The sequence below is a fragment of the Acomys russatus genome, chromosome 4, assembly GCF_903995435.1.
Source record: "Acomys russatus chromosome 4, mAcoRus1.1, whole genome shotgun sequence".
In the NCBI taxonomy this organism is placed as follows: domain Eukaryota; kingdom Metazoa; phylum Chordata; class Mammalia; order Rodentia; family Muridae; genus Acomys; species Acomys russatus.
This window is the reverse complement of record NC_067140.1, coordinates 82,253,533-82,273,425: the sequence shown is the minus strand read 5'-3', so window position 1 is coordinate 82,273,425 and position 19,893 is coordinate 82,253,533. Positions and strand designations below refer to the sequence as shown.

Below are 19,893 nucleotides of genomic sequence, written 5' to 3'. Positions count from 1 at the left end.
AGGAATGTGTGCTGTCTGAGGATCATTCTGTATGCCGACTAATAAGGCAAATGCCTCTGCGAGGACAGTGAAGCCTGTAAGGGTGGGCTTCTCTGCTACAAAGGGTGCACAAGTAAGAGGGGGAGTAAAGATACTGCCACACTGACCCCCTTAGTGGAACACTGGCACACTGACCCCCTTAGTGGCACACTGACCCCCTTAGTGGCACACTGGCACACTGACCCCCTTAGTGGCACACTGGCACACTGACCCCCTTAGTGGCACACTGACCCCCTTAGTGGCACACTGGCACACTGACCCCCTTAGTGGCACACTGGCACACTGACCCCCTTAGTGGCACACTGGCACACTGACTCCCTTAGTGGCACACTGGCACACTGACCCCCTTAGTGGCACACTGGCACACTGACCCCCTTAGTGGAACACTGGCACACTGACTCCCTTAGTGGCACACTGGCACACTGACCCCCTTAGTGGCACACTGGCACACTGACCCCCTTAGTGGAACACTGGCACACTGACCCCCTTAGTGGAACACTGGCACACTGACCCCCCCCCCTTAGTGGAACACTGGCACACTGACCCCCTTAGTGGAACACTGGCACACTGACCCCCCCCTTAGTGGAACACTGGCACACTGACCCCCCCCCCTTAGTGGAACACTGGCACACTGACCCCCCCCTTAGTGGAACACTGGCACACTGACCCCCTTAGTGGAACACTGGCACACTGACCCCTCCCCCCCTTAGTGGAACACTGGCACACTGACCCCCCACTTAGTGGAACACTGGCACACTGACCGCCCCCTTAGTGGAACACTGGCACACTGACCCCCCCCCTTAGTGGAACACTGGCACACTGACCCCCCCTTAGTGGAACACTGGGCACACTGACACCCCCCTTAGTGGAAACACTGGCACACTGACCCCCCCCTTAGTGGAACACTGGCACACTGACCCCCCCTTAGTGGAACACTGGCACACTGACCCCCTTAGTGGAACACTGGCACACTGACCCCCTAGTGGAACACTGCACCCTGATCCTCTTAGTGGAACACTGGCACACTGACCCCCCCCCCTTAGTGAACACTGGCACACTGACCCCCCACTTAGTGGAACACTGGCACACTGACCGCCCCCTAGTGGAACACTGCACACTGACCCCCCCCCCTTAGTGGAACACTGGCACACTGACCCCCCCCCCTTAGTGGAACACTGGCACACTGACCCCCCCCTTAGTGGAACACTGGCACACTGACCCCCCCCTTAGTGGAACACTGGCACACTGACCCCCCCCTTAGTGGAACACTGGCACACTGACCCCCTTAGTGGAACACTGGCACACTGACCCCCTTAGTGGAACACTGGCACCCTGATCCTCTTAGTGGAACACTGGCACACTGACCCCCCCCCTTAGTGGAACACTGGCACACTGACCCCCCCCCCTTAGTGGAACACTGGCACACTGACCCCCCCCCCCTTAGTGGAACACTGGCACACTGACCCCCCCCCTTAGTGGAACACTGGCACACTGACCCCCCCCTTAGTGGAACACTGGCACACTGACCCCCCCCTTAGTGGAACACTGGCACACTGACCCCCCCTTAGTGGAACACTGGCACACTGACCCCCCCCCTTAGTGGAACACTAGCACACTGACCCCCCCCCTTAGTGGAACACTGGCACACTGACCCCCCCCTTAGTGGAACACTGCACACACTGACCCCCCCCCCCTTAGTGGAACACTGGCACACTGACCCCCCCTTAGTGGAACACTGGCACACTGACCCCCCCCTTAGTGGAACACTGGCACACTGACCCCCCCCTTAGTGGAACACTGGCACACTGACCCCCCCCCCTTAGTGGAACACTGGCACACTGACCCCCTTAGTGGAACCTTGGCACCCTGACCCCCTTAGTGGAACACTGGCACACTGACCCCCTTAGTGGAACACTGGCACACTGACCCCCCCCCTTTAGTATGGAAAAACTGGCACACTGACCCCCCCCTTAGTGGACAACACTGGCACACTGACCCCCCCCCCTTAGTGGAACCACTGGCACACTGACCCCCCCCCTTAGTGGAACACTGGCACACTGACCCCCCCCCCTTAGTGGAACACTGGCACACTGACCCCCCCCTTAGTGGAACCACTGGACACCTGATCCCTCTTAGTGGAACACGGGCAAACTGACCCCCCCCCTGTAGTGGAAACATGGCACACTGACCCCCCCTTAGGGAACACTGGCACACGACCCCCCACCCTTAGTGGAACCCTGGCACATGACCCCACCCTTAGTGGAACACTGGCACACTGACCCCCCCCTTAGTGAAACACTGGCACACTGACCCCCCCCTTAGTGGAACACTGGCACACGACCCCCCCCCTTAGTGGAACACTAGCACACTGACCCCCCCCCCTTAGTGGAAACACTGGCACACTGACCCCCCCCCTTGTGGAAACAATGGCACACTGACCCCCCCCCCTTAGTGGAACACTGGCACACGACCCCCCCCCTAGTGGAACACTGGCACACTGACCGCCCCCCTTAGTGGAACACTGGCACCACTGACCCCCCCCTTAGTGGAAACACTGGCACACTGACCCCCCCCCCTATAGTGGAACACTGGCACACTGACCCCCCCCTTAGTGGAACACTGGCACCACTGACCCCCCCCCTTAAACTGGAACAACTGGCACACTGACCCCCTTAGTGGAACACTGGCACACTGACCCCCTTAGTGGAACACTGGCACACTGACCCCCCCCCCTTAGTGGAACACTGGCACACTGACCCCCCCCCCCTTAGTGGAACACTGGCACACTGACCCCCCCTCCCCCTTAGTGGAACACTGGCACACTGACCCCCCCCCTTAGTGGAACACTGGCACACTGACCCCTCAGTGCACAGTGAGAGCCACGGTCTTGGTAGGAAGGAAGGAAGGAAGGAGGAAGGAAGGAAGGAAGGAAGGAAGGAAGGAAGGAAGGAAGGAAGGAAGGAAGGAAGGAAGGAAGGAAGGAGGAAGGAAGGAAGAAAGGGAGGGCATGTTCTGTAAACAGAAGTCCCATAGGGTTGGCTGTGGTCCAGGTTCTCAGGCCAGAGCCTCACACCTGGAAGGCTCAGAGCTTTGCTTTATTAAATGAGGCACTACAGCCTTTGTTACTGACCCTCTCTCCACAGTTGTGCACAGTAAAAGATCTGTTTTGCACAAAGCAGCTCCTCAACTATACAGAGAGAGCTAACATGGCCTTCTCATGTTAATGCCTCAAGACTCTCGCTCACTTCAGAGCCATGCACCGGGAGCCCACCCTGGATGGCAGACTGCCCTCTTGCTTCCCTACTTCTTTCTAAATGGATGTGAAGCAGGCACACAGTGAAAGAGCCACATTAAGAGCATTTCTGCACATCAAAGTTACTATTATAACCTGGTCAAACCAAGGGAGAGTTCTATCAGTGGCTTTCAATCTTATACCCCAAGGTGATTTGACTAGAGTAACCCCAAATCTCATTAGGAATCAGTTTCATTTACTAGGGAGGTTCCCCCAAAAACTGAGATGCAGAAAAACAATAAGGATAATTTCACTGTATTGCAAAAGCTGATATCCCATTGGACCTGCTATTTTTTTAAGGTCCCATATATGTGAATATATATGTGTGTTTCATAAAAAATTAATGTTAGCCATTAAGAAGGACTTCATTAAGCCTGGTATACACAAACAAAACAATAAACAAAGAAAAAAGGACTTCATTTTCAATTACATAAGGTATTTGTGAAATGGAGGCTCACACTTTTTCGTTTCCTTCAAATTCTTCAACATGGTCCTGTACAGTATGTATGTACACTGCATAAAGCAAGAGACCTAGGGGTTGGCCTCAAAATATGTTATTTATCTTCGTATTTTCTGCACAGAGTGCGCTTTGGGTAATGTTGCATTGCCCATCGACACTTACTAGCTAGCACATCAGGAAATGCCTGCTGCACGGCCATCAAGTGCCTCAGTAGCGCACAGTCACTGAAGGCTTCTAGGCACACAGCGCCAGATGGCTCAGATCCCAGGAGCTAGCCTGAAATTCATCACTAAGGGTTTCCCTTATGGGACTAACTGGAATTTCCAAAAGTATACAGAAAAATTTCAAGACTTTCTTCCAAAGAGTTAAAAGCATCTTTGTAGAGTCAAATTATTAGCTGTGTTCTCAAGAGGGGATTTCTTGAAGGAGCTCTCAACAGCACTGCTGGGGAGCACCACCTAAGGACTCTCAGTCACACTGTGCTCAGGCTCTTCTTGGTCCTCAGTCACTTTGTAACTCGGGGATGGTGAGCAATGACAGGTGACGCTGTCAGACAGCCAGACAGGCTTCTGGAGGCCCATCTGGCGACTTCGCTTTCTGAGGTGCTGCACCCTCACCCCTCTTTGAGCTTGCTTTGTAAATACTAGGGGTTGTGAGACCCAGCACAGAAGACCTTTACTATTACCGACATTTGTATGGGTGTTATTACTGTTTATCACAGACAGGAGGTCTTAAACATCTACTACCTATTCGGCACTTTCACACTTGTCTCATCACATTTAATTTTTTAAAAAAAGATTTATTTATTTATTAAGTATACAATGTTTTGCCTGCACAACAGAAGAGGGCACTAGATCTCATTATAGATGGTTGTGAGCCATCATGTGGTTGCTGGGAATTGAACTCAGGACCTTTGGAAGAGCAGGCAGTATTCTTAACATCTGAGCCATCTCTCCAGCCCACATTTAATTTTTTTTTTTTTTCGAGACAGGGTTTCTCTGTGTAGCCTTGGCCATCCTGGACTCACTTTATAGACCGGGCTGGCCTCAAACTCACAGCGATCCACCTACCTCTGCCTCCCGAGTGCTGGGATTAAAGGCGTGTGCCACCACGCCCGGCTCCACATTTAATTTTTTTCAAATATAGTTTTTCCAACATAATATTTTTACTGATTATTTGGGAGTTTCACATCATGCAACCTGATCACACTCACTTCCCAGTCCTCTTTTTTTTTTTTTTTTTTTTTTTTTTTTTTTAATTTTGAGACAGGGCTTTATTCTGTGGACCTGGCTGGCCGTGAACTCCAGTACTCCTCCTCCCTCTGCCTTTCATATACTAGATGACAGGTTTATACATCACACCTGGCTGAGTCCATGTCACCCTTAAGACAACCTGTTAGAGAGTACATATGCTTTCCCTACTTAAGTGGCACAGCAGAGAGGGAAAGAGACTGATGTCAAAGCCCAGGCTCAACTGCTAGTCTCTTCAACGTCCAGAAGACAGTTTCTGGAGAATATTCTAGATAGAGTGCTCATAAAGCCACCATGAACCTACATGGACATGATATGTAATATCCTATTATAAAGGGCGGGCACACTGAATCTTAAACTAACCGCTACATGCTTGCCTTACTCTACAAGAAGATGAAATCTCCAAATAATTATGATAAGGGACAAAACATTTTTTAAATGATAAAGATCGAGACTTTAAGAGACCAAGTAGCTATTAGGATAGACACAGCAAGACAACAGCAGCAGAGCCAGGGTATACAAGACACTTAGACATGAGCTCCGTGGGAGGCTCCAGGGTGCTTAGAAGGACATGGGGGTGAGGGCAGAACAGCAATGTTCTAGTAAAAATCACTTAGCAAAGTTTTCCAGGACTCTAGTGCTAGTTTGTTTGTTTGTTTGTTTAGAGAAAGGGTCTCTCTGTGTAGCCTGGCTGTCCTGGAACTCACTCTGTAGACCAGGCTGGCCTCAACTCAGAGATCCGCCTGCCTCTGTCTCCTGAGTGCTGGGACTACAGGCCTGAGCCACCTGGCCTGCCTCTCCTGTGTAATTTTACAGTGGCTACTGCTTTAGTATGCTACAGCACAGTATTCTCTGCCAACTTCTGACTGCTAGAGAGTGGGCTGTTAGAATTACAACTTATTTTAAATAAGTATACAGATGACCCTTTCATGACCACAGGCTTATAGTCCTAACTGAAATACATTCAGAAGCCATTAAATACCTCCGCACTCAAAGGCAAATATAAGAAAAGGATAACCAAGTGACTGTCTGTTTATTCCTGCTCTCATCTGGCATCCCTGAAGCTTAGGGATCGTCTGTATTTCTTCTATTAACAACAATAATATCAAACAAACAAAAAACCAGAGGGAACCCTATCAGCATTTCCTCAGAATGACAAGTAAAAACACAGTGGACATCAGTGGGGAAAATGTTTAAAAATAAAGTGAAACATTACATATACATAATAATTGCTCTGGTATAAATGCCATTTTCAAAACAAGAGTTCATTACAGAAGCTGAGTTCATCATGCCAAGAATTACATTACCATAAAAGCAAGGCGGTCTGCTCTGCATGTAAACAAGAACCAAGCTGCCTCATATGCACATGCATGCCCCAGCACCTCAGCAACCGTGTGTTCACTTGTATAAATATTGAAAGTCAGACCTTTGAATTTATAATGAAGCAACATACCACTTTACAAAATAAGGACCTAGTAAACTTAGATGTACAACAAATAAGGCTCTGTTCAGAATACTAATTGTGGCTTGCTAATATTCTAAGCCTAAAAAATGTAATGATACAATTCAGATTCTATCTATAAACCCACCTAACACATGTGCAGAAGTCTTATTAGGTCTTGATGGATGAAGCATGATTAGTGAGAATTTTGAATTGCCGGATAAGGCACAAGCAAACTTCCCATCTAGTACATTTTAAAAACATTAGTGTTAAGGCGTTTTAAGTTCAGTTAGTACAGGAAAAAAAAAAAGAGCAGAAACATCTATACTTTGCCATTTAGTTACTGGCCGACTGACCAGGGCCCCGATGGCGCCTACAGGTGCTGCCCAGCTGCGTGACAGAGGGCGCTTACAGGCGGGGTGTTCAAAGTCAAGACGAAGAGCTCAGTGCTCACGGCTGTTTGCCTCCTTGGGTCACAGCAGCAGCACAGCTTGCATACAGTAGTTGAGATTATTTTCTCTCCACCTCACTAAGTCACTGGACCCACCAACAGTTAACCTTGAATGTTCTGATTATGCAGTAAGACTGCATTTGGTGACCAAGACTGCCAGGTGCTTGTAGCCTTACCTGTGACTGGGGCAGCAGCGATGCTTTCTTCCTTGCTCTCATCTCTACAGCCACTTGAAACTTCTAAAAATTAAAAACATAGTAAGAATGTGTTTCAATATTATGGAACAGATTTATTCTTCAGCACAGGGTTGGAACCTCGGGTCTCACACATGCTAGGCAACAGCTACACTCCCAGCCTTATCTGTGTTTTATATTAAGATTGATTTTATTAGCTGGGCAGTGGTGGTGCACGCCTTTAATCCCAGCACTCGGGAGGCAGAGGCAGGCAGATCGCTGTGAGTTCAGGACCAGCCTGGGCTACAAAGTGAGTCCAGGACAGCCAAGGCTACACAGAGAAGCCCTGTCTCAAAAAACCAAAAATAAATAAATAAAATACAAAAGATAAAAAAAGATTGATTTTATGTGCAAGAATGTTTTGCCGGCATGAAGCCAGATGAGAGCAGGAATAAACAGAGATATGCGGACTGCCACGTGGGTGCTGGGAACCTCAATCCTCCCCAAGGGAAGCCAGTGCTCTTAACCTCTGAGCCCCTGTACATGGAGTTTTGATTACTTTATTTTATTTTTATAGTTTTTATTAATTTATTTCTTGTCTAATTTATGTCTTGTCTTATTTCTTGTCTGACTGGTTTAAAATTTCCTAACATGCAAGCGTTTATTTCACTAGAGGCTCAACAGAGCTGCACTTAGGGTTCCCACTCCTGCCAGCCTGAGGACACACACATTGCCTGAAGGCACCAAAGAACAAGCAGCACACTGGCACCTGAAACCTGGGCTTTGGCTAATGGTACTTACATGCGTGCCTCGAGGAGCAGGAAGCTGCGGGGACTCTGAATGCCTCTTTGCTGTGGACACCACACACAATAGTTACCTTGCTCCTCTGTAAGGACACTGTTGAGCCGCAGAGCAGGCTTTGCTTCTTTTGTTGCATTACTGTCATTCAGAACCGATGGCGTGCTGCAAGATGACCCGTCACTGCCAACAGCCGCCCTGTGGCCACAGTCTTCCTTAAGGACTTTTCTCAGTGCTGTTGCCTACAGCGTTTCAAAAAAAGCACAAACGCACAAAGAAAGTCAAAACAAACTAATACCCTGTTCTTCTGGCTCTCAAAGACTCAGCCTAAAATGCAACTTTAGGTTAAGCTTACTTAGAATTTGTTTCCTGACATTAAAATGTCATCAAGATCAAAATAACAGAGGAGGGCAGAGGGAGGGGGAGAACCAAGAAGACGCTGGTGAGTAGTAAGGTGGGGGGGGGGCCCTGAGAAGAGTTGAGAAAGGGGAAAAATAATGATGAAAACAGATGAGTAAGTTTTAATTTTAAAAAATCTGGTTATTTTCAGCACAATTTAATTATATATAACAATTTTCATTTGCAATAATGTGGTGTTTTTGAAGGCTGAACTTATGTACTACACAAATGTCCTACTTGAGAAACAAATCTGTGAAATGCGATCATGTCTGCTTACCTGAGATAGCCTCGTCTCCCTTGGTGTGCACTGAAGCCGACCCTCAGACTTCCTTTCTGAAGGAAAGGTTTACCTTCTCTTTGTATGAACCCTGTTTTTCAGACTCGTAAGAGTTGGCTTAGCGTCTGGAGACAGGGCTCAGGAGTGAAAGCGCTAGCTGTTCTTGCTGAGGCCCTGGGTTTTGTTCCCTGCACCTGTGTCAGGCAGCCTGTAATTTCAGTCCCTGGGGATCTGAAGCCTCTTCAGACCACTGCAAATGCTGCATGCATGTGATGAACACAGACATATAGGCACACATATCTATAAATACCTACAAAATAAAAATGAATTAAAGAAAAAACACACCAAGAAAAAAGAAAACTGACCTGTTTTTTTGCTTGTTTGTTTTTGTTTTTTCCAGATAGGGCTATCCTGGCTATCCTTGAACTTGCTCTGTAGACCAGGCTAGCCTAGAAGCCACAGAGATCCATCTGCCTCTGCCTCCCAAGTACTGGGATTAAGGTGTGCGCGCCACCACACCCAGTTGTAGTTCTTGGCCAGAGACCTGGTGTTAAGTTAGCCTTGCAGCTGGGACCTTGTGCTGCTAATGGTTAGGTTCTTAGCCTTCGTTTGTATCAGCTGTCCCTAGAGTTTACTTCAGTTCTGACAAGTCTATGTAGATGATCTGCTCAGGACTTCTGTTTCTGCAGACTGGGATGCAGACACAATGCCCCTGAGGCTAGGCCCAGGCTGGCTCCTGGGACCAGCTCTCACAGGCCAGCAGTCTATAAACCCTTCTTCACTCTGTCTGCCCCTCCGGTCTCCACGGAGAAAGGAAAGCCTCCTTGGACAGGATCCTCACACTGCCTGCCCATGGTGCTCTTTAGGCCCACTCTGATTGTATCTGCCTATGTCCAGAAATCCTAGAAATAGACAAAGCATCTTAAAAGTGTGAATTAAAAACAAAACTTCACCATTAGAAATCTTACCGTTAAATCCACAGCTTTTTATTTTCTTGGGTTTAAAATAATCTATAAATTCTGATAGAACTTCAAGTGTGTATTTCCAAATTATAATATGTGATATAACTGGTAATTCTTCCTTTTTCCTTCTTCATTTTTTCTTTCTGAAACTCTTTTTGTAGACCAGGCAGGCCTTGAATTTACAGAGATCTGCCTGCCTCTGCCTCACTAGTGCTTGGATTACAGGTGTACACTACCACTGCCACTGCCTAGAGGTAGCAGTGTCTCCGCCCCCCACCCCCAGACAGGGTCTCTCTGTGTAACAGCCCTGGCTGTCCTGGGCTCACTCTGTACACCAGGCTGGCCTCGAACTCAGAGTTCAGCCTGCCTCTGCCTCCCGAGTGCTGGGATTGAAGGTGTGCGCCACCACGCCAGGCCCCCCTCTAATGACTCTTAATGGATATCCCCAAGTTTGCCATTTATTCTATTCAAATCTATAAAAATGTATAAGTAGATAAAAGAAACAATTAGTGAATGAGGCACCATATCCAAAACATAGATCAAGCTGCCAAAATATATTGCAAGAAAATGTACAAATCTATTATTTTAAAAGTTCTTATGAATCAGTAAAGAAAATCATTATTCTCCTAGTAGAAAAATGAACAGTGAGCAAGTAGGAAAAGGGTTGACCACATCACAGCAAGAAGCTCAGGGAGGGGCTGGAGAGATGGCTCAGTGGTTAAGAGCACTGGCTGCTCTTCCAGCGGTGCTGAATTCAATTCCCAGCAACTACGTGGTGGCTCACAACTATCTATAATGGGATCTGATGCCCTCTTCTGGCCTGAAAGCTCTATATGCAGATAGAGTATCATAAAATAAAGAAATAAATATATATTTTTAAAAGATTTATTTATTACATACAGAGTGTTCTGCCTGCAGCAGGCCAGAAGAGGGCACCAGATCTCATTATAGATGGTTGTGAGTCACTACGTGGTTGCTGGGAATTAAACTCAGGACCTTTGGAAGAGCAGCCGATGTTCTTAATCTCTGAGCCATCTCTCCAGCCCCTATGAGCCTTTCTTAATGAAGGGAAAGAATAAATTTAAATGTTCTACAGGCAATTAAAAGAAGTCAGGGAGCTGTGTACAGTGGACAGGGGGCTGTGTACAGTGGACAGGGGGCTGTGTACAGTGGACAGGGGGCTGTGTATAGTGGACGGGGCTGTGTATAGGGGACATGGGGACTGTGTATAGTGGACACGGGGACTGTGTATAGTAGATAGGACTATGTTAAAGCCATTCAAAATGAAACAGAATATTCATACTATTAAAGGAAATTCACGTTGTAGCAAGCAGGACAGGGAGAAGGGGAGGTTCGTACCTAGACGGGGCAACATTTGCTTATGTGTGTGTTCTACTGGGGATTGAACCCAGACCCTCGCTGTGGTAAGCAAGTGCTCTACCAATGAGCTATACTCCTAGCCCTCTGTGTAAATACTTCATATGGTAAAGCTCATCTCTCATGTTAACAGTATTATTTATGGGCAGCAGCACAGAGGCAGTATTCTGTTCCATACCGCAAAGTTTTGCCTTATTCTTGTTTCTTCTAAAAAAGTCACATCCAGCTCTGAAGGAATCTGACTTTTATAAAAGCAGCATGGATCCAAAGAGAAGCTAAGTGTGGAAGCACTGGGCAGAGTTAAATTCTCTTTCCCTTGCGGGCATTGCCACTCACACAGCCTGAGGTGAGAGGGTGGCAGATGACAGTTCCCAGATCTGACTACCACTGTCCTTAAAATCCTCCCTCTTGATTACAGAGAAACATTTTCCTGTTTAAAGAAAAACATGCACCCGTGCCCGTTATAGTTAAGTTAAAGGAGGGGATATTTTTATTTGTGCAGCAATTAAAAGATGAAGAAATAATCCCAAGAGCCAGGGAGTGACTATGTGAGAGATACGGGAGAACAAGCCATCACTAGGGACCACGTGTTCTGGGAAGTAAACTGTGTGGGTTAGACCAGACTAACCCCGAGTGACGTCAGTAACTTGTTCTTCTGTGTCAAAGTTCTCCCATGAGAAAAAGCTCTCCTTTTGGGAGAAAAGGAATATTAAGTCACTTTGTATTTTAATAACAATCCTAACTCATGCCCCACCCCATACAGTAATTACAATTTTTTCTGAATTGAAAGCATGTAGCTTAGTTCTGTAATTGCCTAGCAGGTTACCCAGGTGCTGGCAGATCTGGCCTGGTCTCCAGGGGACAGTGAGTTTCCATGGCTTTGGTCATGTATTTACTCAGGAGAAGGAACTGACTAGAGTTGAGAGCGAGGGACCCACAGGTAAACATCATTTGCATGTGGCTGTTTAATTAGCCATGGATCCATCCGAGAGATCAAAATAAACACTTCTGTACTTCATCAGACTTGGAATTTTCTAATGGAGCTTTCTTAATTTTTCAAAATCACTTACTTTTAAGATTTTTCTCTAAAAAGAGAGATTTAACCCATCATATCTACTAAGTATCTATCTGTTTTCAATACACAGGAATAACGCAGATACCCTATTTATCATGGGAGGATGCTGAGGGCTGTGGGTGTAGAGTAATGGTAAACATGTGCTTAACATGAGCACCATTCTGGCCTCAATTCCCAGCATAGCTGTCCCTCTCGTGCACCTGTGCCCACTACATAAGCCAAAACAGCTTCAGAAACCAAACAAGCACTTGTTCTGAGGTTTACAGGCTAGGTCACCATTTTGGTAAAAACACTGTTCCTCAGAGTTGTGCATTTCTTCAGCTGTACCTCCATGTGCGAGAAACTGTCTGTTTACTCCCGTTTTTAAGGAGAACCCGTCCTAGCCCTGCTCACAGGCCTGTAGCAGCATTCCAAACTCCAGGAGATCTGTAACCCTCTTCTGCCTTCCACAGGCACCTGCATTCACTTGCACATTCCCACATGCAGACACCCACACATAAACACAATTAAAAATGAAATTAAAAAAAATGGCCTTACTGCCTCAGATGTTGGGTTTCCTAGTCTATTCTTTACTTCCCAACAGTCTTTCCCTGTCACCCCAAACATTTTCTTCAGTCTTACTCTATTAAAAGCCTATTTCTTTTTCTTTACATTAAAAAATTATTACTTTATTCACTTTACATTTTAAGTGCAGCCCCAACTCTTCCCAGTCCCTCCTTGCAACCCATCCCCCCACCCCGACTCTTAAAGCCTATTTCTAAAGGGTCACCTTACAGGTCCCTGCACGCCTTCCGTCTCCCTCACAGCTTCTCCAGGTAGCTGGGCTCCTTTTCTGAGAGCACACATTCTTTGCCATTTTATTATGTGCATCCTGGTAACCAGCCTCAGGAGGAAGGGGCTACATTTCACTCTTTCCTTCTAATGGAAGTGGACTAGTACTTGTGCACAATGTAGAATAATGGATCAAAAATGTATTTGTTGGCTTAACATGAATGACTTTATAATATTTTAAAATATGGCATACAGACAGAAAACCAGAATGTTCCAGATGCTTCTAAACTCTGCAGACATTGTGGCAGATGTATTTTAGCTACCTCTGGGACCTGAATTAACATTAAGTCTGGAGTTAGATCCTTCCACAGAACATGCACAAAATCTAAGATCAGAAAGTTACAAATTTTATCAGCCTGTCATAATAGCTCATTTACCACTGTTACCATTTTCCAAATATGTTTATCATCCAGAATATATTATTTCCCCAAACAAGGAGCTTACATAATATTGGACCTTCTCTGGATACACATCAGTACTAACCCTGAGCCTTGTTTTGACCACCCACCTCTTCTCTAAGAGAGCTGTCATGCTCCCTCACACACTGCTCTTGGGTCTTCAGTAAGCGCCGATCTGGTTCCTGTTCAGTTCTAAAAAACAGAAATAGATCTGTAAATATATGTAGAAATGGGTGAATTCTCACATCTTTAGAGGTCTTGTAGTCAAGTTACTAGAACAATGTTTATCAACAAAAATCTGGAACCTAACGTATTTGAGACTAGAAAACCGTGTTCAAATTCTCCTGTGTGTGTGTGAGAGAGAGAGAGAAAGGGGGGGGGGAGGAAGGGAGGGAAGGAAGGAGGGAGAGAGAGAGAGGGAGGGAGGGAGGGGGGAGAGAGAGAGAGAGAGAGAGAGAGAGAGAGAGAGAGAGAGAGAGAGAGAGAGAGAGAGAGAGAGAGAGAGCGCGTCTTATGTCTGGTTGTGTTCACTTGTGTGTGCACATGGTGGAGGCCACTGAGTGTCTTCTATTACTTCCCACCTTAACTGAGGTGGGGGTCTCTCAATGAACCTGGAATCTGCTGTTAAAACTAGACTGGCTCTTGACTACACCCATTAAACTATCTTTCCCAAATCCCTCTTTTTTTTTTTTTTCAGTGTAGCTTTTAGTTTTTTTGTTTTTTGTTTTTTTTTTAAATTCTTGTTACATCTCAATGGTTATCCCATCCCTTGTATCCTCCCATCCTTCCCTCCCTCCCATTTTCCCCTTATTCCCCTCCCCTATGACTGTTCCTGAGGGAGATTACCTCCCCCTGTATATGCTCATAGGGTATCAAGTCTCTTCTTGGTAACCTGCTGTTCTTCCTCTGAGTGCCACCAGGTCTCCCCCTCCAGGGGACATGGTCAAATGTGAGGCACCAGAGTAAGTAAGAAAGTCATATCCCACTCTCCACTCAACTGTGGAGAATGTTCTGACCATTGGCTAGATCTGGGTAGGGGTTTAAAGTTTACCGCCTATATTGTCCTTGGCTGGTGCCTTAGTTTGAGCGGGACCCCTGGGCCCAAATCTGCCTATCATAATGTTCTACTTATAGGTTTCTAGGACCCTCTAGATCCTTCTACTTTGCTATTCTCCCATGCTTCTCTCATCTAGAGTCCCAATAGGATGTCCTCCCCTCTGTCCCAGTTTCCTGGTAGGTGAAGGCTTTCGTGGGACATGCCCCTTGGGCTAGTATGCAGATATAAGTGAGTATATACCATTTGAGTCTTTCTGCTTCTGGGTTAACTCACTCATTATGATCATTTCTAGCTCAATCCATTTATCCACAAATTTCAGGAATTCCTTGTTTTTAATAGCTGAGTAGTATTCCATAGTGTATATGTACCACAGTTTCTTAGTCCATTCTTCTACTGAGGGACACTTAGGCTGTTTCCATGTTCTGGCTATTATGAATAAGGCTGCTATGAACATGGTTGAGCAAATGTTCTTGTTGTGTGCTGGAGCATCTTCTGGGTATATTCCAAGGAGTGGAATAGCTGGGTCTTGAGGAAGCCCTATTCCCATTTTTCTGAGATAGCACCAGATAGATTTCCAAAGTGGCTGTACTAGTTTGCATTCCCACCCCAATCCCCTCTTTTTAAAAAACATGTTTTGTTATATTATTGCTAACAAGAGTTCTCAACTTTGACTACACATAAAAATAGCCAGGAGTTTTTGCAAAGTCGAGACACCTAGTGCCTACTGAGTCTCACAAAATGTTCTATACTATGACCTAGACACAATACATTTTAAGGCTCAAAGAATAATTCTAAAGCACAGCCATGTACCCTGGAAGCATGGTATGGTCAGCCTCCTACACGTCAGTAAGTGACATCAATCATATCTCCATCTCAGCAACATCTTGTGACATGTTTATCATGACCATGACAGTGGAAACAGTTAAGGTGCTATTGTGGAAGGGTTAAGAAGGAGGTGTGAGCTGCAACAGCACCCCTTGGACTTGTTAAACTAAAAGGCGGCTCCTTTAAAGAGAGGCCTCCTCTCCAATCTGGTTGCTGGAAATGAATCAGATGAACTGAAAACATCATGCAGTACTAGAAACTAAGGACATTCCCAGCAATCACCAGGAATGCCAGAAAATTCAGCCTGTCTCGAAGGGGCTCCTACAGGCCAAGGGGGGAGAATGTGAGCAGCCAAAGGGGTACTCACTGCAGTGCACTGGCACACAATAGACTCATCAAACCCACAGATGCATTTAAAAATAAATAGAAACAAACCTTAAAAAAACTTTTGAAACACACATACACAGACACACACACGCATGCACGCACACACGCACGCACCCCAGGGGCTGACCTGCAATCCTCTTGCTTGCTCTCCGGAGTCCTGACTGGGATTACAGACAACATGACTGCTAAGCGTTGTCTCTCTCATTGTTGCTTTGGTTAAGGGCATAGCAATCTTACTTTCAAAGAACTAATTTTTTGTTTCGTTAATTCTTGGTATTGCTCTTTTGGTTTTCATCTCATCACTCTCTGCTTTGCTCTTCATTATTTCTCTTAATCTATTGGCTTTTGGTTTGGTTTGCTCTTGTTTTTTTAAGACCTTAAGGTGTATCATTAAATTATTTTAGTTTTTTGCTTTTCTTTTTTCATTTTTTAATGCAGGTATTACAGCTTTAACTTCTCAGAGCTCCTTTCAATATAACCCACTGGTTCAGTATTTCCTATTTTCACTCTCATTTAATTCTGGAATTTTTAACGTTCCTTCCTGATTTCATCAATGGCTCATTCATCACACAGTAGTATGTTGTTCAGTCTCCATGAGTCTGTCTATTTCTTTTTTTTTTTTCTCTTAACAAATATATTTTATTTTATTTTTTTAGATTTTTTTATTAATTTATTCATATTACATCTCGATTGTTAGCCCTTCCCCTGTTTCCTCCCATTCTTCCCTCCCTCCCATTTCTCCCCTTCTCCCCTCCCCTATGTCCGTGACCTAGGGAGACCTCCTCCCCTATATACATGCTCTCAGAATATCAAGTCTCTTCTGAGTCTGTCTATTTCTGTAGCTGTTCTTGCTACTAATTTCTAATGCATTCCATTGGGATCTGACAGACTACATGGAGTTATTTCGGCTGCCTTGTATCGATTAAGAACTGCTTTGTGTCCACACGTGCCTTAGGTTTCCTGAGTTGCAGTGTTTGAATGGGATAATACAGAGCTCTGTTAAGTCATTTGTTTTATGCCATTTAACTGTGTTACTTGCTAAATTTTTAAGGATTAAAAAAATTCTGTGTGTATACATTTCTATGTACCACATGGGTGCTGAGAACCTAAGTTAGTCTGGAATAGCAGCAAGTGCACTTAACTACTAAGGCACAGCTTTGTTAATTTTTCTGGTCTATCTGACCTGCCTATTGGTAAGAGTGAGGAACTGCAGTACCTGTATTTATTGTGTTGAGGACAACTATATTCAGCAGTAGTTGTTTTATGAAACTGGCTATACAAATATTTGGTGCATATATGATTAGAATTATAGTAAGTCCCTTAATCAATATGAAGCCACCTTATCTCTTCTGACCAGTTTTGGTTTGAAGTCTATCTATCAGACACTCACACATAGATACTAAATATTTTCCCCCTAGTTTTCTAAAAGGAATGAAGAAATGTAAGCAGGCGACCTAAAACAATGCCAGCACCCAGGAGGCTAAAGCAGGGAGCCCCTCAGCCCCAGGCCGACATGTGCCCTTTGAGGAAGCCTATCTTTAAAACTCTGTAAAGAGAGCAAGGTACAGAACGAAGTAACTTACAGCATTTCCTACTGCTGGTAAACGGTATCTGTCTACGGTCACTCACCTGAGGGCAGATGTGAGCTATCTTTAGCTACCTTGCTTTTCCTCTTTTGGCTATCTGCGTCAGAACCTCTGTGGTACTTAACTTCCTATGCTGTTGTTTGTGTCACTGGCCCTGAAATCACGGAGTACATGGGCTGGGCAGCGGGCAGCATAACTAGAGGTGTCTTTTCAGGTATCGGAAAGGTTGTCAGCAAGCTTTCTGCTGGCCGTCCTTAGATCCTAGCACCTTCAAGCCTGCGTCACTGCTTGTCTCTTTTCTCTGCAGTCTATGGCCAATGGTTCAGACCAGCTCTCCAGGACACGGAACACTGCAGTTGTGACTTGGAGTTTTTCCTGTTGAACTTAAGTTCTGTGCACGCTAAAGCACAGATTAGTCCCCTAGTCCCCTGACACTAGCTCTGGGTTCCCAGAGGGGCTTCCTTTTTTTTTTTTTTCCTCTCATTTTCCCTAATTCATTTCCACGTTCTCTCTTTCTCCACCCCAATCTCTTCCTTCCTTTTCTCTCCAGTGTCTCATTATGTAGCCCAGGTTGGCACGAACTCCTATCAGTCTCCTGTTTCTGCCTCCCAAGTCCTGGGATTACAGGTGTGTGCTACCATGCCCGCCTCTATTTGAAGGTTTTCGTGATAAAATGTAGAAGGAAAGCAATTCTATGTTTAATTCAGAATCTTTGCCCTGAGACAAAGTCTCACCATTTCACCCTGGCTGCCTGGTATGAACTTTGTAGACCAGGCTGGCCTCAAACTCAGAGATCCACCTGCCTCTGCCTCCTGAGTGCTGGAATTAAAGGTGTGCACCAACATGCTTGGCCAGAATCTTCTTTAACATGCGGGACCCAACCAAAGTTTTCCTCAATTGGAATAAGATGGGGTGAATTCTTAGAATCCTTCATTTTAAATTAAAAAATTTTTTTTCTTCGAGACAGGGTTTCTCTGTGTAGCCTTGGCTGTCCTGGACTCACTTTGTAGACCAGGCTGGCCTTGAACTCACAGAGATCTGCCTGCCTCTGTCTCCACTTTAAAACTCCCAAGGATGGCCCTAAAACTTCCCACTCATTTGATAGAAAGCACTCTTGACAATGTGGTTGCTAACACACCTTTACTTCTATTTTTTTTTTCTTTTAGCCAAATAAGTTTACTTTTACTTTTTCAAAAAAGGAAAAATCTAATTCATAAGTTATACATTTACACACAAGAGTACTTCTATTTCTTACTAGATTTTCCTACTGGAAAATGCACTGACTTGTCACCTACATATTCTTTTTTTTTTTTTTCCAAGACAGGGTTTCTCTGTGTAGCCTTGGCTGTCCTGGACTCGCTTTGTAGACCAGGCTGGCCTCGAACTCACAGCAATTCACCTGCCTTTGCCTCATGAGTGCTGGGATTAGAGGCGTGTGCCACCACCGCCCAGCTAGTCACCTACATATTCTATCAAGTATCATTGTTGTAACAAGAAAGTCAATCATTTCTAGCTGAAAGAGAAGTTTAGTTAGGTTGAAGTACATTTACAATTAGGTAAATTAAGTTATGAGAGGATGCTTTCTCCGATGACTAAACCATATGATTATCCACAGAAGCAAAGTCAAGGTGTGGGGCTTTGGTTACTGTACCCCAGACAGCTGCGGCTTCCCTCTGAGTCAATTAGCTGGGTGGTTCAGGGCCAAACAGCAAATGAGTGGCTAAAGGAGACCCAGCACCTGAGATCTGCAGTGTCTGGAAAGCTGAGCTGAGCACTAAGCTCTCCGTCAGACTTGCTTCAGGGCGCCTGGGTGAGGAGCTACGACTGTCCTGGAGTGGAGTGCTTCCCAGAATCTACATGAACACACCAAGTGTGAAAACTTAAAAAGTGGCACAAAACTTTGAAAGGAATTTTATTTACTTTAAAATGTAAAACATTAAATTTGGTGTCATATAATTTATATGCTTCTTAATTACAATCCAAGCAAATGTATCACCTTTTCCTTACCTACAACCAACTTATTACAAATTGACAATTTGAACAGTGTTTTAAATGCAGACACAGTAATACTGTCCTGAGTTTTAATCTGAATTTAAGTAAAACAACAAAACTTTTGCCTTTTTTGCAAATAAAGTAAAGCTTACTCCCTGGGGATAAGAGAATAATTATATTTGGAAGTAGCTATTTAAAGAAAGAGTTAGCTGTACCTGGAAAAGAGAAACAAATGCTGGAAGTCTCACTACATTTTTCATATATGATAAAACTACTAAAAGTGTTTTGTTGGAAAAAAAAAAACCCAGAAAATTTAAATAACTCAATATCTAATGATGTGAATCATATCAATTCATAATTGTCTAAAATAAGAACTTGGCGCTCTACTTAGTAACAGTAAGCTTTGCATAGGAAGCTTTTGTTGGCATAACATAAAAATTAATCCTTGGCTTAACTTGAACCAATAATAATGAAAGCCGTGGTTTTATCTTTTTTCTTCTTCTTAATTTGTTTCTTTTGTGAGTAGGAATTCAAAATCTTCACATTAGCTTCTGGGGTATCTTCTAGGGCAGGTGTCCTACTTTATGGGTAAGTTTAAGAAGACATTTATGAGTGCCATGTTTTGCCAGGAGCAAGGCAGGACCACAGCCATATCAAACAAGACTTCAAGGTTTTCATAACCTGCTCAGTCTTTCTGCCTTTCCTGCCTTATAATTCTATGCCGTTTGCGTCAACAGAAGCAAACCATTCCTCCAAATCTGCATTTCTGGAATGGCTCACCAATCCGGGCTGTTGACTGTTGGGGCCCTGGGAAGACCACAGA

At 45.0% G+C, this 19,893-nt stretch overlaps 1 protein-coding gene across 1 annotated transcript in view; it reads right to left on the bottom strand.

The window, feature by feature from the left end:
• Kiz (kizuna centrosomal protein) overlaps positions 1-19,893 on the bottom strand; it is a 112,850-nt gene that overhangs the window by 27,022 nt on the left and 65,935 nt on the right. Inside the window, exons 7-8 of the mRNA XM_051144784.1 lie at positions 13,334-13,415; positions 7,984-8,146 (exon numbers count right to left, since the gene is read on the bottom strand). Of these exons, the coding sequence (XP_051000741.1) occupies positions 7,984-8,146; positions 13,334-13,415 (245 nt within the window). The remainder of the gene's footprint in view (positions 1-7,983; positions 8,147-13,333; positions 13,416-19,893) is intronic.